General features: G+C 42.2%; 2 protein-coding genes across 4 annotated transcripts in view; both read right to left on the bottom strand.

Moving 5' to 3' along the window:
• LOC110526568 (switch-associated protein 70) overlaps window positions 1–7,841 on the bottom strand; it is a 35,310-nt gene extending 27,469 nt beyond the window's left edge. Inside the window, exons 1-5 of the mRNA XM_021607646.2 lie at window positions 7,666–7,841; window positions 6,099–6,239; window positions 3,396–3,569; window positions 3,027–3,254; window positions 2,620–2,766 (exon numbers count right to left, since the gene is read on the bottom strand). Coding sequence (XP_021463321.1) covers window positions 2,620–2,766; window positions 3,027–3,254; window positions 3,396–3,569; window positions 6,099–6,239; window positions 7,666–7,764 — 789 coding nt within the window. The 5' untranslated portion in view covers window positions 7,765–7,841. The remainder of the gene's footprint in view (window positions 1–2,619; window positions 2,767–3,026; window positions 3,255–3,395; window positions 3,570–6,098; window positions 6,240–7,665) is intronic.
• Window positions 7,842–8,171: 330 nt separating this feature from the next.
• Window positions 8,172–13,427, bottom strand: LOC110526567 (wee1-like protein kinase 1-A). Of its 3 annotated transcripts, none has more exons than XM_036980959.1 (10): window positions 12,500–13,427; window positions 11,987–12,198; window positions 11,418–11,484; window positions 11,145–11,317; window positions 10,762–11,030; window positions 10,580–10,669; window positions 10,401–10,486; window positions 10,150–10,320; window positions 9,721–9,927; window positions 8,172–9,561 (listed from the first exon to the last, which is right to left on the bottom strand). In XM_036980959.1, the coding sequence occupies exons 1-10, from the start codon at window positions 12,941–12,943 to the stop codon at window positions 9,553–9,555; spliced, it is 1,728 nt and encodes a 575-aa protein (XP_036836854.1). In that variant the 5' UTR covers window positions 12,944–13,427; the 3' UTR covers window positions 8,172–9,552. The 3 variants fall into 3 exon arrangements, with proteins under 3 accessions (XP_036836854.1, XP_021463318.1, XP_021463320.1); XM_021607643.2 differs by having other exon boundaries at window positions 9,782–9,927; window positions 12,500–13,426; XM_021607645.2 differs by lacking the exon at window positions 10,150–10,320 and having other exon boundaries at window positions 9,782–9,927; window positions 12,500–13,426.
• Between the last annotated feature and the right edge of the window lie 459 nt (window positions 13,428–13,886).

Genomic DNA, 13,886 nt, shown 5'->3' with positions numbered 1-13,886 from the left:
TCTAGAGTTGGATGAAACATTGAATTTGTGATTCATTTCAGGAAACTAGGCGTATGTTGCATGTCACTACTTCACAGGTGAGCCAAAAGCCAAAAAAATCTAAATGCGTTTTTTGGCAGAAATGCCTTCTGGAACATGTGAACTTTCATGTGCCTTAATAACAAACTTGTGGGCCTCCCGAGTGGCGCAGTGGTCTAAGGCACTGCATCGCAGTGCTCGCTGTGCCACTAGAGATTCTGGGTTCGAGTCTAGGCTCTGTCGCAGCCGGCTGCGACCGGGAGACCCGTGCGGCGGCACACAATTGGCCCAGCATCGTACGGGTTCGGGGAGGGTTTGGCCGGCGGGGGTATCATTGTCCAATTGCGCTCTAGCAACTCCTGTGGCGGGCCGTGCGCAGTGCACGCTGACACGGTCGTCAGGGGTACGGTGTTTCCTTCGAAACATTGGTGCGGCTAGCTTCCAGGTTAAGTGGGCATTGTGTCAAGAAGCAGTGCGGCTTGGTTGGGTTGTGTTTCGGAGGACGCACGGCTCTCGACCTTCGACTCTCCCGAGTCCGTAAGGGAGTTGCAGAGATGAGACAAGACTGTAACTACCAATTGGATACCACAATATTGGGGAGAAAATGAGGTTTAAAAAATAAAAATAATAACAATTAACAAACTTGTATGCCATCTGTAAATACTAATAAAATTGTTAAATTACGTGCCTAGTTGATTTAGCCACAGAAAAAGACAGAAACGTTCCCGCTAGCCATGATTGGCAGAGATAATGGATGGGCTGGACATGCTGAGAGATGAGTTCGGATTGGTCTGCCATGTAGCACGATTCTGTCTATAACATGAGCTGGTCAGTACAGTGGGGCAAAAAAGTATTTAGTCAGCCACCAATTGTGCAAGTTCTCCCACTTAAAAAGATGAGAGAGGCCTGTAATTTTCAACCATGACAGACAAAATGAGAAAAAAAATCCAGAAAATCACAGTGTAGGATTTTTAATGAATTTATTTGCAAATTATGGTGGAAAATAAGTATTTGGTCAATAACAAAAGTTTATCTCAATACTTTGTTATTTACCCTTTGCTGGCAATGACAGAGGTCAAACGTTTTCTGTAAGTCTTCACAAGGTTTTCACACACTGTTGCTGGTATTTTGGCCCATTCCTCCATGCAGATCTCCTCTAGAGCAGTGATGTTTTGGGGCTGTTGCTGGGCAACACGGACTTTCAACTCAAGATTTTCCATGGGGTTGAGATCTGGAGACTGGCTAGGCCACTCCAGGACCTTGAAATGCTTCTTACGAAGCCACTCCTTCGTTGCCCGGGCGGTGTGTTTGGGATCATTGTCATGCTGAAAGACCCAGCCACGTTTTATCTTCAATGCCCTTGCTGATGGAAGGAGGTTTTTACTCAAAATCTCACGATACATGGCCCCATTCATTCTTTCCTTTACACGAATCAGTCGTCCTGGTCCCTTTGCAGAAAAACAGCCCCAAAGCATGATGTTTCCACCCCCATGCTTCACAGTAGGTATGGTGTTCTTTGTCCTTTTTTTTACCAAAAAGTTATATTTTGGTTTCATCTGACCATATGACATTCTCCCAATCTTCTTCTGGATCATCCAAATGCTCTCTAGCAAACTTCAGACGGGCCTGGACATGTACTGGCTAAAGCAGGGGGACACGTCTGGCACTGCAGGATTTGAGTTACTGATGGTAGGCTTTGTTACTTTGGTCCCAGCTCTCTGCAGGTCATTCACTAGGTCCCCACGTGTGGTTCTGGGATTTTTGCTCACTGTTCTTGTGATAATTTTGACCCCACGGGGTGAGATCTTGCGTGGAGCCCCAGATCGAGGGAGATTATCAGTGGTCTTGTATGTCTTCCATTTCCTAATAATTGCTCCCACAGTTGATTTCTTCAAACCAAGCTGCTTACCTATTGCAGATTCAGTCTTCCCAGCCTGGTGTAGGTCTACAATTTTGTTTCTGGTGTCCTTTGACAGCTCTTTGGTCTTGGCCATAGTGGAGTTTGGAGTGTGACTGTTTGAGGTTGTGGACAGGTGTCTTTTATACTGATAACAAGCCTCTCTCATCTTTTTAAGTGGGAGAACATGCACAATTGGTGGCTGACTAAATACTTTTTTGCCCCATTGTATGTGTAGGTAATCCTTTCTAACGTGGCTTTTAAAAAAATATATAATGTAGTCGAACTGCAAAGGTGTTGCTCTCCACTTTCTGGAGGACCGAGTTTTGAAATCAGTGGAATGCGGACGCTACAGACGTTTTTGTGAAAACACTGTTTTTTCGGCATGTCTCATGATCTGACAAACACCGCTCTAGCCCTGCCACCTTTCAACATAGATGCGGAAGAGCGATATCGGTGGATGCAGTGGATTGAGACGCAGCCCAGATATCTCTAACTTTAACAGATAGATTTTGATGAGGATTGTTTTATCATTTTAATTACATTTACGTGGGGCCGCGGAAATTGTAGGCTATGGGTTAACAATGCCAAAGGAAGCTGGTTAACAAAAGTGGGCTAGCATGCATTCCAACGCTCCACACAATTTATTTAGTAGTTAAATGATAGCATTAAGAGTGACCAATGGAATAATACATTGCTATTACCTCCACACAACAGTTGCGGTCCAGCAAAATGTCCCCCTTCTTATCAGTGAGGTCCTCACTCACATAGTATGACATAGAGTTTGGTCCGAGCACAAACCAGCGCTCTGTCCAATTTTTCCTTTTGTGGCCTTTTTTCATCATGTAGCCCTTCAGGAAAAAATACATGAATCTGTCACAATCAAGATTGTAATATCTTATCTATATCATTGATACCACCAGCAGAGGTCTGACAGAGGTCAGTGTAGAGTAGACAGTCCCTGTGTCCTAAATGGCACCCTATTCCCTATTTAGTGCAGTACTTTTGAACAGAGCCCTATGAGTTCTGGTTAAAAGTATTGCACTATACAGGGAATATGGTCCCATTTGGGATGCATAAAGTGTAGTAAGAGAGGGTACCGCAGGCGAACCTGTCTGAGAACATCCAGTATGAGCTCCTGGAAGACCTCAGAGATGCCCATGGACAGGGTCTGGCGGTTCATGCCCTTACTGAAGTGGCCCATGCCAACCAGCTCTATCAGCTCCCAGGCAATCAGGCATTGCTGCTTCCTGTTCAACATGAGCTTGTAATCATCAAACCTCTCCTGATTCCAAATGCCTCCCATGGCCTCCATCAGCTTCCGCAGGAAGTACTCAATCTGGAGGGGGGAGGAGAAGAGGAGAGGACACAGTGAGTCAGTCCTGTGGTATGAATGGGAATCATTTTAACTGGAAGAGCATAATTACAGCTAAAAAAATAAGATATGTATGTGTATTAAAGGTGTTGCCTTGTCTCTCACTTCCTCTGTGATGATGACCAGTGGGTACCTGTCTTCAGACAGGAAGTTGAAGATGCACCAGACCTTGAAGGCGTCATCGTTGGAGATGAGAAGATGGCTCATGTTGATGTTTTTCTTGAAACACAGTGTCCAGCACACATTGTTGAACTCCAGTATGTCAAAGTTATCCCTAACCTGTAATTAACATAAACAAAGCCAACATTTAAACAAAACAGAACAACTTCCCTATTTTTCTCCAACATACTGTAAGTAAGGGCAATAAGATGAGAAAGAGTCAGTAGTAGCCTAATATTTCTCTGCCCTACGTTTTAGCCCACATGATGTGAAGTACAAACATAATGTTCTTCGTCGCTTCATTTTAATTCAAGTCAGATTCCGGAGGAGAAAGGCAAGGAAATAGCCCCCAAGTACAAATAGCGCTAGGACTAAAGCAGTTTACTAATTGACATCAGTGTTGGTGTTATTGCTATGGAAACAGTTGGCAAGCCTTGCAAGTCTACAGATGTGGGCTATATCTGATGGTCTGCCAACTAGAGAACGGAGGACAAAAACTTTGAAGATCACTTCTTGCTTTATCACTGGTGTTTACAAAGTAAGTGCATTCATTACCAATGGCTGACTGCTTGAATATTAAAAAAGACATGAGTAATTATTATCTCCTCTCCCCGATGCCAATAGATGGGCCTTTGAAATCTACTTCCCATGCACTACAAAAGTCATAATAAAACTCCTTGTATGCTATTTGTTTTATTTCACTTGAGTTGTGTTCTGATTATGAGTCGGTCTCTATAAATTTGCTATCACAAAAAGGGTCCCCGGCCACAAAAAGTTTGAGAACCCCTGCAATATGTGTAAAAACAAGGTGTTTACCAATCAGATTGTGAAGCTTTTCTAGAAAACAGACTCAGCGAAAACCAAAGACTCTGCATCATGCAATCATCATGTTCTGGAATCTATCTGTAGTAGAGTGCGTGTTAACCCTTCACTTCTAAATGCTATGTATGACACAGGATGAAATGTGAGTAGCTGATGTAAGCTTAATGGACGTTTCTTCTGAAACGAAGGCTATATTTTCTTGCACTCATTGCAGTAATTTTCAGCACACATGGTTTTTTCTTTCGATAACTAACAATGGTGGGTCTCACACCTCCTTGATGGCTGTGAAACAGAAAGATTCTGCCACTCACACAGTAGACATACCATAACAATGGCAGCCTTGTTCAAGGTCAAACAGATCCAGATCCTGCTTGCTCCATTTATTTCTCAAAAACCAATACATTTTAATATGGTTGACATGCATAATATGGGTGACATGCATATTTTAGAAACTAAGATAAACACTGAAAATAGCAATAACTCATCATATAACACCCACTGGCTCCATGTCATCTACAAGACCCTGCTAGGTAAAGTCCCCCCTTATCTCAGCTCGCTGGTCACCATTGCATCTCCCACCTGCAGCACACGCTCCAGCAGGTATATCTCTCTAGTCACCCCCAAAACCAATTCTTTCTTTGGCCGCCTCTCCTTCCAGTTCTCTGCTGCCAATGACTGGAACGAACTACAAAAATCTCTGAAACTGGAAACACTTATCTCCCTCACTAGCTTTAAGCACCAACTGTCAGAGCAGCTCACAGATTACTGCACCTGTACATAGTCCACCTATAATTTAGCCCAAACAACTACCTCTTTCCCTACTGTATTTAATTTATTTATTTATTTTGCTCCTTTGCACCCCATTATTTTTATTTCTACTTTGCACATTCTCCCATTGCAAATCTACCATTCCAGTGTTTTACTTGCTATATTGTATTTACTTTGCCACCATGGCCTTTTTGCCTTTACCTCCCTTATCTCACCTCATTTGCTCACATCGTATATAGACTTGTTTATACTGTATTATTGACTGTATGTTTGTTTTACTCCATGTGTCGTTGTATGTGTCGAACTGCTTTGTTTTATCTTGGCCAGGTCGCAATTGTAAATGAGAACTTGTTCTCAACTTGCCTACCTGGTTAAATAAAGGTGAAATAAAAAAATAAAAAAATAAAAAATATTATGAGCAAGGAACGTTATATACAGAAAAGCATTGCCTTAAACAATGTTTCTAAAGGCACACATTAAACACTTCCCATTAAGTCTTATCATCCACTATGGGGATGCGGCACTCCACAGTTACACCTCATGCTGAGGGATCTGTCGACCTAGGGGCTATGTACATTCTAGTGGTTCTATTTCTATGGACCCAACATTCCAGAGCCCTCCACTAACAGACCCACTGAGGTGAGGAGACAGGATGACGCAGGTGCTCAGAAGCCTGAGTGCAATGTCGGTTTGACATTTTACTGCATTGTTAGGAGCTCGTAACGTTCACATTTTGCTGCACTCGCTACAACATATTTTAAACTATGATCAGATCAAATCAACTTTGATTTAAAGTCTGCCAACTCCTTGTGAATTTATTTATTTAAGTCAGTTAAGATCAAATTCTTATTTTACAATGATGGTCTACCCCAGCCAAACCCTCCCCAGTTGTGATACAGCCCAGGATCAAACCAGAATCTGTAGTGACGCCTCTAGCACTGATATGCAGTGCCTAAGACCACTGCGCCACTCGGGAGCCCACTTAGACCGCTTGCGCCACTTGGCATGACAATGAGCAATGGAGTTGGAAAGAGCACAAACAAATCTCTTACTGCTCACCTTGTCCAGTATGAATCTATTGAGGTAGGGCATGTAGCCCTGGTTGGACACAGGGCCCTCATCATCATCCTTAAAGTGCTGCTCCAGGGCGACTGGGTCATGGGGTATCTTCATCACAGTGCACAGGTTATGAGAGAGCACCTGTAGAGCCACAGTCAGATCAGATCATGCAGTCAGGGAAACCGTTGCCGTCATATTAATATCATTCACCAGGTGCCGTCATAGTAATATCATTCACCAGGTACCCCACCCCCCCAAAAGATTCCTCATACAAGTGGGCATCATGCTCCCATAAACACAATTACATGGTGATTTTTCAAAAGGGCCTCTATTTAGTCCAAGATTACATTGACATGCATGACTAAGCATGTGTTGCTGTCAGTTCAAGCATTGCTGCCCAAGCATTACTTCTGTTCCTTCCTGGAAACATCTACAAAAAGTGTGTTGAAAAGGTCCCTGTTGAGATGTAGAGTGAAGTAAATATATCAAAATAAATCTTATGATATTTATAAATAAGCCACTCACTAACATCTATAATCTAGACAAAGGAACAGACTGGACTGTCTGAAAAATAATATTAACAATGGGTGGTTGACAACATTTCCGGGCAAGTCAGGATGTTCTCTATGCAGTGTTGTGATAGCTCAGGTGGAATTTAGGTGCTGAATGAAAGGTGAAGGCCTATTTTCCAGACATCGAAAATACTTATTTTCTGGATGTCGAAAGTATGTTTTTATGTCTATGATTGGTTCAGATTTGGTTCGTTCCGGACCAAAAATCAACGTCCTTGGAAGTTGAAATCAAGACCGGTCTGGACTGCACCAAAAAAACACCAACAAAATACAGTCAATCCAGACAGCACCAAAAAACGGACCAAAAAAAGAAATCCCAAAGACGTTGAGGTCGGTAAATGCTGAGTATAGTGTCTTCATCAGAGCCTGGCTGGTACACAGACCACCAGACAGACCCAGACAGGAAAACAATACCTACCCTTCTAAAGCAGTGCCCCTTGCCTTTTAAAATCTCAACACGTTTACGTTAGATTCTGTCCAAATGACAAAATATCGTGGGTAAAGCAAGATTATCATCAGGCACGCATGTCCCACATTCATGGGTATCTGTCAATCAACAATGGTTATTTCCACAGAACCATTGTTATTCCTGTTTTTTTGTGCGAAAAAGTTAGACACACACGAGTAAGAGAAAATACTTCTGATATAAGCAGAAACTGAGTAGCCTGTGAGTTGAGGAATAGCAGAAATGTGTCTCTACTTTGCTGTCGATGTTGCCGACTGAATTATCACTTGGCAGTTGACACAAAATTCACTATTGTGAGGGAAGCGAAGCAGTACATAAAAATAGTGTACACTGAATTAAAATTAAGATCTCAGATACATTGTCAAATATTTTATCCAACTGATCAGAACTTTTTGTGTCTGATATTCGGAACAGCGACATGAGAAAATATTGTCAGAATTAATCTACATTTCGGTTTTTGATCAAACATGTTTTTAAACTTAATTATGGAATAATACTGTAGGCCTACTAGCTACGATTTAAAGCCTACCTTAAGCTGTGATTTTGACACTTTCCCACTTTGATCCACGTCCAAGGCTGTGAATGCGTGCCATATTGACTTCAGAAGTTCATCCCGTAGTAGTCCCATGTTCGTAGTCACTGGTGCGCTCGAAGTCTAGGTAAAACTGTAATTTTTTCAGACACTGATCCATACACAGTCACGTGATCGAGTGTCGCAGCAGGAAAATTAGATCGCATCATCCAATGACTGTATGGTAGCACCAGATAGCGCATAGTTGTCGAACGCGTTGCGCTTTCATCAGTATTCAATTGTGAAGAGTAAACGGTTAATAGACCACAAACAGCTTAATAAAAATATGTCCTCACAATGAACAAACCTGTTGCGGTATACGATCAACTTCACAATAAACTACATAAAAAAAGTTTGTATAATCTCATTGACCTGTTTTCATTAGATAACTAGTCCATCCCACAGACTATCATGTTCCAGTTCGTTTTTTTTTTAGAGCAACATTCATCCACAAACAAGGTATCCAAGGTATCCATATTATCGGGAGTGAATTTATTGAACTTGCAACAAGTAACATGAAACCAATAGCTGTCAAAAGTATCTACATGCATAATATACATCATTGTAAAACATGAGAAAATGTAAATTAGTCAATAATGCTACAGTTCTGATGGGTTTTGAACAGAAGAAAATACTGACTTCACTAAAACAATTCTTCAGTGGCTCCATGCATCATATATAAAATAAATGACACCGGGGCTTGACACAATGATCCACTTTGACCAACTGCATCACACACAATTGGATGACTCATGAACAATGTACATGAGTAAAACATCTTAAACAGTGTACACAACTCAATACATAATGAACTTCAGATAGGAAATGTATTACAGATGCAACACATTGAAATTCCATGTTTTACAGAAGAGATTGATTTCTGAAACTATTCTAAACATCTGAATGGAATTTACAAATTCACTGAAGTCCACTAACGTTCAAGACAAACATATAGCAGCAGTATGCATGTTTACATTTAGCAGACGCTCTTACACAGAGCGACTTACTAGTGAGTGCATACATTTTCATACTTTTCGTACTGGTCACACGTGGGAATCGAACCCACAACCCTGCCATTGCAAGCGCCATGAGCCAAACAGTTTGACTGAGCCAAACAGTTTGCATATGGCAAGTTCAAAGTGCTCATTGAATCATTCCTAGTCAATGATCCAGTTCCACTACCTGAAATCAGGTATAATAGACTGTAAAGTGCAAATCTGTTACACACCATCCCAAACCCGCACACTGGCAACAGAATGTTCTACCATGCTCCCACATTCCATTAAAAACAAAAATTGGCTATGTAATACCAATTGCCAGAACATGCCAAGTGCTTGGGAAGGTAACAACCCTTTCACTCTTTAGAATCAAATAAATCTGGTCCATTGTCTTACTAACCCTTTCCAAGTACCAAACAGTAAGAACTATAAATACCGGTAGTCGGTTTGTACACTCTGAAGCCCATCTCTCCATGTCTGCCTAGGGAGGCCTTCCCAGTACACTGTTGAGTGCAACCAGGGTTGTTTTCATTAGCGCACAAGGTAGCAAGAAATTTTGCAACAGAAAACAAGCATTTCTAATTGGACAAGGTAGTCCCCCTCAGGTAGTCCCCCTCTGTTTTGGCCTGTTTTTTTTCTTCCACGTCGTGCCTAGTGAATATGACTCAGTCTGATACCCATTTGGGTTGGCAGTTGGCCCGCTCAATAGATGGTCAGGCTGACTGAGCGGTTCATCTTCTTGCCGATGAGCCTGGAGCTCCTGCTGGACTGGAGGGTGGAGCGCGTCAGGACCCTATCTGAGATCAGAAACTTCTCTTCGGCAGCTACTTTGGCTTGCTGGGCCTTTTTAAGCTCCCTGCACGAGGACAATCACATTGTTAGAGAAGCCATTCATAAATACAAGAAAATACTAATTACATCTGAAATGGATTCCTGAATCATTAAAGAGTAGATATCATGTCATTTTTCACAAAACAAACACTGTCGTAGTATTCTCTCTAACATTCATACTTACGATATGATAAGTGAAAAAGGAATGGAAGCCTTGAGCCATGACATATGAAGAGGGTACGTACTTCTGCAGTAGCGCATTTTTGAACTTCTCTGCGTTGAGTTCCACGCGGAGCTGGTCAGCGCTCATGCGGGAGGCAGTGAGGAGGACGGGATGTTTGGTGAGGGAAGACGCAGACGGCCTACTGGCAGGGTCAGGGTGGATCATCAACTGCAGCACACAGAATTCATTAATACACTAATTAAACTTTACTACTGGGTGTCCTGCACACAAACAACCATTACAGAATGAAGCACTGCACCCAACATGGCACCCTAAACCCTTTATAGTGCACTACATTTGACCAGGTCCCATAGGGCTCAGGTCAAATATGCGCACAATGTAGGGAAAGTGTACCATTTGGGAAGCACCCCTGATCGTTTCTAGTCAAACCTTCAGTAAACTTGGGAATTCCTGTGAGAGCACTTGAGGTATCGCAGGTAGTTTTCCTTGTCTGATATCATGCCACTTGTCACCATTGGTTGGGAGTGGTTCAGCTCCTGAGGCACTGACCACAGTCAGTGCTAGGGCAAAAATATCTGCCCTGGTGAGGTTTCTATAGTCCTGAAAAACACATTGGTCCAATACATGATTTTGGATAATTTAACAAATGGGGTGGTATGGGGGAGGAGTTATCCAATTACCTCTTGTAAGACTTCATTGACCAGGTACCTGCTGTCCCCTTCTTCAACTTGAGGATTGTCCATTCTGGTCACATGGCCAAGATCACCTGGGGGAAAAATACAAAAACAGAATCCAGCTGCATGGTCAACAAGTACACTCAATTATTAGCTTGTTACATTTGCATGATAAAAAAAAGTACCTATTTTGTAAACAACATTTGTATTTGGTCCTTCATCATCGTCAAATTGATCGACACACACCACAGTCCTTCGGGATAAGAAGATGTTGCCTGAGAAAAGTAAAGCACAGCTAGTGTTAAATCATAAATATTCTAAATGATTTCAATAGCTGAGCTGTATCCAAAACTCTACAGCTACTTACTTGGCTTGATGTCCATGTGAACCAGAGAGGTGGAGTGAATGTACTTCAGTCCACGGGCCACCTGAAGGAGAAGGTCCTTAAGGTCCAGCTCAGAGAAGAAGCGCATGGTTCTGTAGTTCTCTGAGACCACGTCTGCCAGTGTGCCGCCGTTACAGTACTCATTCTGTATGAGCATGTGGTCGTCCTCTGACCAGGCAGAGTAGTACCTCACTACATGGGGGTGCTGCCCCAAGACCGCGTGGGCATACACCTCCCGGAGTGCATTCTGTCTGCGGAAAACAGAACACAATATTAGCACAAAAATGGCATGGCATTAAGGTCAATGAGTCGTTTAAATGTACACTTGGACTGTCAGTTTTTCAAAATCCATGGGATTCTCTTACTCGTCTACAGATCCAGCGAGGGGCTTCTTTGAGCGTTTGATGGCATAGATGCAGCCATCAAGTCTTTTCACACATTTGAAGACAGAGCCAAACTCCCCAGATCCTATCTTCTCCAGCTCATGAAACTCTGTGGCATATCTTGATATCATGTTGCTATCCAGAAGATTAATTCTCTGCAAGAAAAGGACAGAGTTGCTTAGACACTTATCTAAAGTACAATTTCAGTGTGCGTGGGTGGGTAACAAAAGTATCATTGTGATTACAAAAATATACCTTTGATGGTGGAATGATGTCCTCTTCACACTCTGCATCACTGGCTTCCATGTCCTCTCCACATGAGCTTTAGAGACAAAGTAAACTAAATGTGTTATATAACAACCACTGGAGGGCAGACAATCCCTACAAGTGTACATTGTTAGTAACCACGTGGCTTTGGGTTGCTGCCAACAAGCATGCAATAGTCAACAGATTAATTGCACACTAGATCTAGAAGCATGTCTGAATCTATTGTCAACTAAGAATAGGCCATGCTCCATTGACACCGACAGAAATACAAATCTCCCAATTCTAAGATGCTTCTTTTTGTTGTTGTAAAACAGTCATAAAAGGAACTTGAGTTGTGGCATGGTAGTAAAATCTGATCTACTTTACAACACTAACTGCAATTACTTTTGAGTTTTATAAAATGGTTTTGACAAACAAGAGTTCCAAAACTACCTAAGAATAGGGGAGAGTATAAAGAGGAAATGGAGTTTGTTTGAGGACAGTAGAAGTCCCACACCCACAAAATCCCAATGTAACACCTGGTAAATAATGACATCAGTACAATGTGCTTCTCTTACTCATTCCTGTGTGATCTCTTTCTGTTGTTCCTTTGTAACATTGCTGCCTGGATCAGTAATGAGTCAGGGGTGAATGGATTGATGTTGATCATGGGCGCATGTCTACTCCTGCTGTCTGTGTGCGGTCTTCCTGTTGACTCCCTATTCATGTAGACACCTATTCCTACCCGGCAGACTGTGGATCCTGTGGCCACTGCTCTGGACAACAAACTCTGAAAGAGAAAACAAAACATTGCATTAGATAAGAATAACATGTATGGTTGGTGAGGGTCATCCATACAAATATGGAAAACAAGTCAAGGAAATGAATGATTCAGGGAAAACTATGCCATTGCCTTTAACAAGTGGTAAAATAATCATGTTCAAACATGTTGAAGACAGAAATAGTAATTTTGCACAGTGGCCTGTTCTCTGGCTGAAAACTTTTTTTCAAAGTTAATTTGATTTTACATTGTGGATCTGATAGAATAATTTGAGAACAATAACATGTTAACATTACTGTAGTTAACCCACCTTAGGTGTGTGGGGGACATCAAATAGTCGGAGTTTTCTGAAGGTTTTATGGGGCAGTGTGTCGGGACAATCTGGAATGGGAGAGCTTCCATCCTGATTGTCGGAAAACTCCGGGGACGAGCTGTTGTAGTAGGGCCGGGACCCTTTACTCAGAGAAGGGGACCCCCTCATCAGGTCAGTCCCTGGTGATTTTAGGGGGAAAAGACATCCAAATCCCTCATCCCAGTGTTCAACGCGATCCTCCGCGGTAGCTGTCTTCGTGGTGCCGTTACAGACGGCTTGGTTTAAGTTGGAGTTGTGTCTCGGCGATTGCACTAGGGAGTCCATTTCGGCGAGACTCGACTCGGTTCCAATGCTGTTGTTGCCGTCGTCCTCTCCGTCACTCTGGTTGAAGTCTAGTCTCTGTCGAATAGGTCCCATCTTCGGGGACATACCGACGAACATTCGGCAACTGAAACGTATCACTTCCCAGACACAGTAACGTTGGCTATAGCGTTAAAGTGGCTAGCTAACTAAATCGTTTTCAAATTATCCCTAGTAGCTTGACATCCGTGTGCCCATGGCGCTACAATTTTGAGTCAATTTGTAATCCAAAATGACTTGGCTAAATAAATTAGCCAACGTTCGCTCACTAGCCTCGCAAATACGTTAGAGGTTAGCTAACTACTGTAACGCCTTAGCTTCGTTCCATGAGGAGCAGAACACCGTACTGGCAAACGAACGATTATGCTGGGCGCTTATTTACTACAAAAAACAATAATTAATTTAGTACTTGTGTCTAGATGTCAAAATACTTCAGTCGACTGTTTGTTAACCTGAAATATTGTCACAATTTGTCCTGCTCCGCTTCCTGCGACCGTTGATAGAATTATTCCAACCTACATTTCTTCCACTCTCCAACCAATGAGAACACATTCCTGAATTTTGAAACGTGGGCGTTACTTCCTTCGAAGCAAAGTTTTTCGTCACAAAATGGATATTTGACAAACGTCACTTAGGCGCGAATTGAATCCTTGGATCTTTTTTTTTTTTTTTTACCTTGGAGGCTCTTAATTAATTTGTCCGCATCATTAGTCCTCATTGTACTCTACTGTACTTTTTTTTATTTCACCAGGTAAGCTAGTTGAGAACAAGTTCTCATTTACAACTACGACCTGGCCAAGATAAAGCAAAACAGTGCGACAAACAGAGTTACACATGGAATAAACAAGCATACAGTCAATAACAATAGAAAAAAGATCGGTTAGCTGCTCAGATAGCTTATGTTTAAAGTTAGTGAGGGAAATATAAATCTCCAGCTTCAGCGATTTTTGCAGTTCGTTCCAGTCACTGGCAGCAGAGAACTGGAAGGAAAGGTGGCCAAAAGAGGTGTTGGCTTTGGGGATGA

The sequence above is a fragment of the Oncorhynchus mykiss genome, chromosome 6 (genome assembly GCF_013265735.2).
Source record: "Oncorhynchus mykiss isolate Arlee chromosome 6, USDA_OmykA_1.1, whole genome shotgun sequence".
In the NCBI taxonomy this organism is placed as follows: Eukaryota; Metazoa; Chordata; class Actinopteri; order Salmoniformes; family Salmonidae; genus Oncorhynchus; species Oncorhynchus mykiss.
The sequence above is the reverse complement of the archived record's forward strand: the minus strand, read 5'-3'. Positions and strand labels throughout refer to the sequence as shown.

Bases quoted from the DNA above. Each gene is read 5' to 3' on its own strand.
- LOC110526567 (XM_021607643.2), bottom strand. From the start codon at position 12,943: ATGTTCGTCGGTATGTCCCCGAAGATGGGACCTATTCGACAGAGACTA. The intron at 10,321-10,400 runs GTAATTGGATAA...TGTGTTTTTCAG, and splicing joins TCAATGAAGTCTTACAAGAG to GACTATAGAAACCTCACCAG. The intron at 9,928-10,149 runs GTTTGACTAGAA...TGTGTGCTGCAG, and splicing joins AATTCCCAAGTTTACTGAAG to TTGATGATCCACCCTGACCC.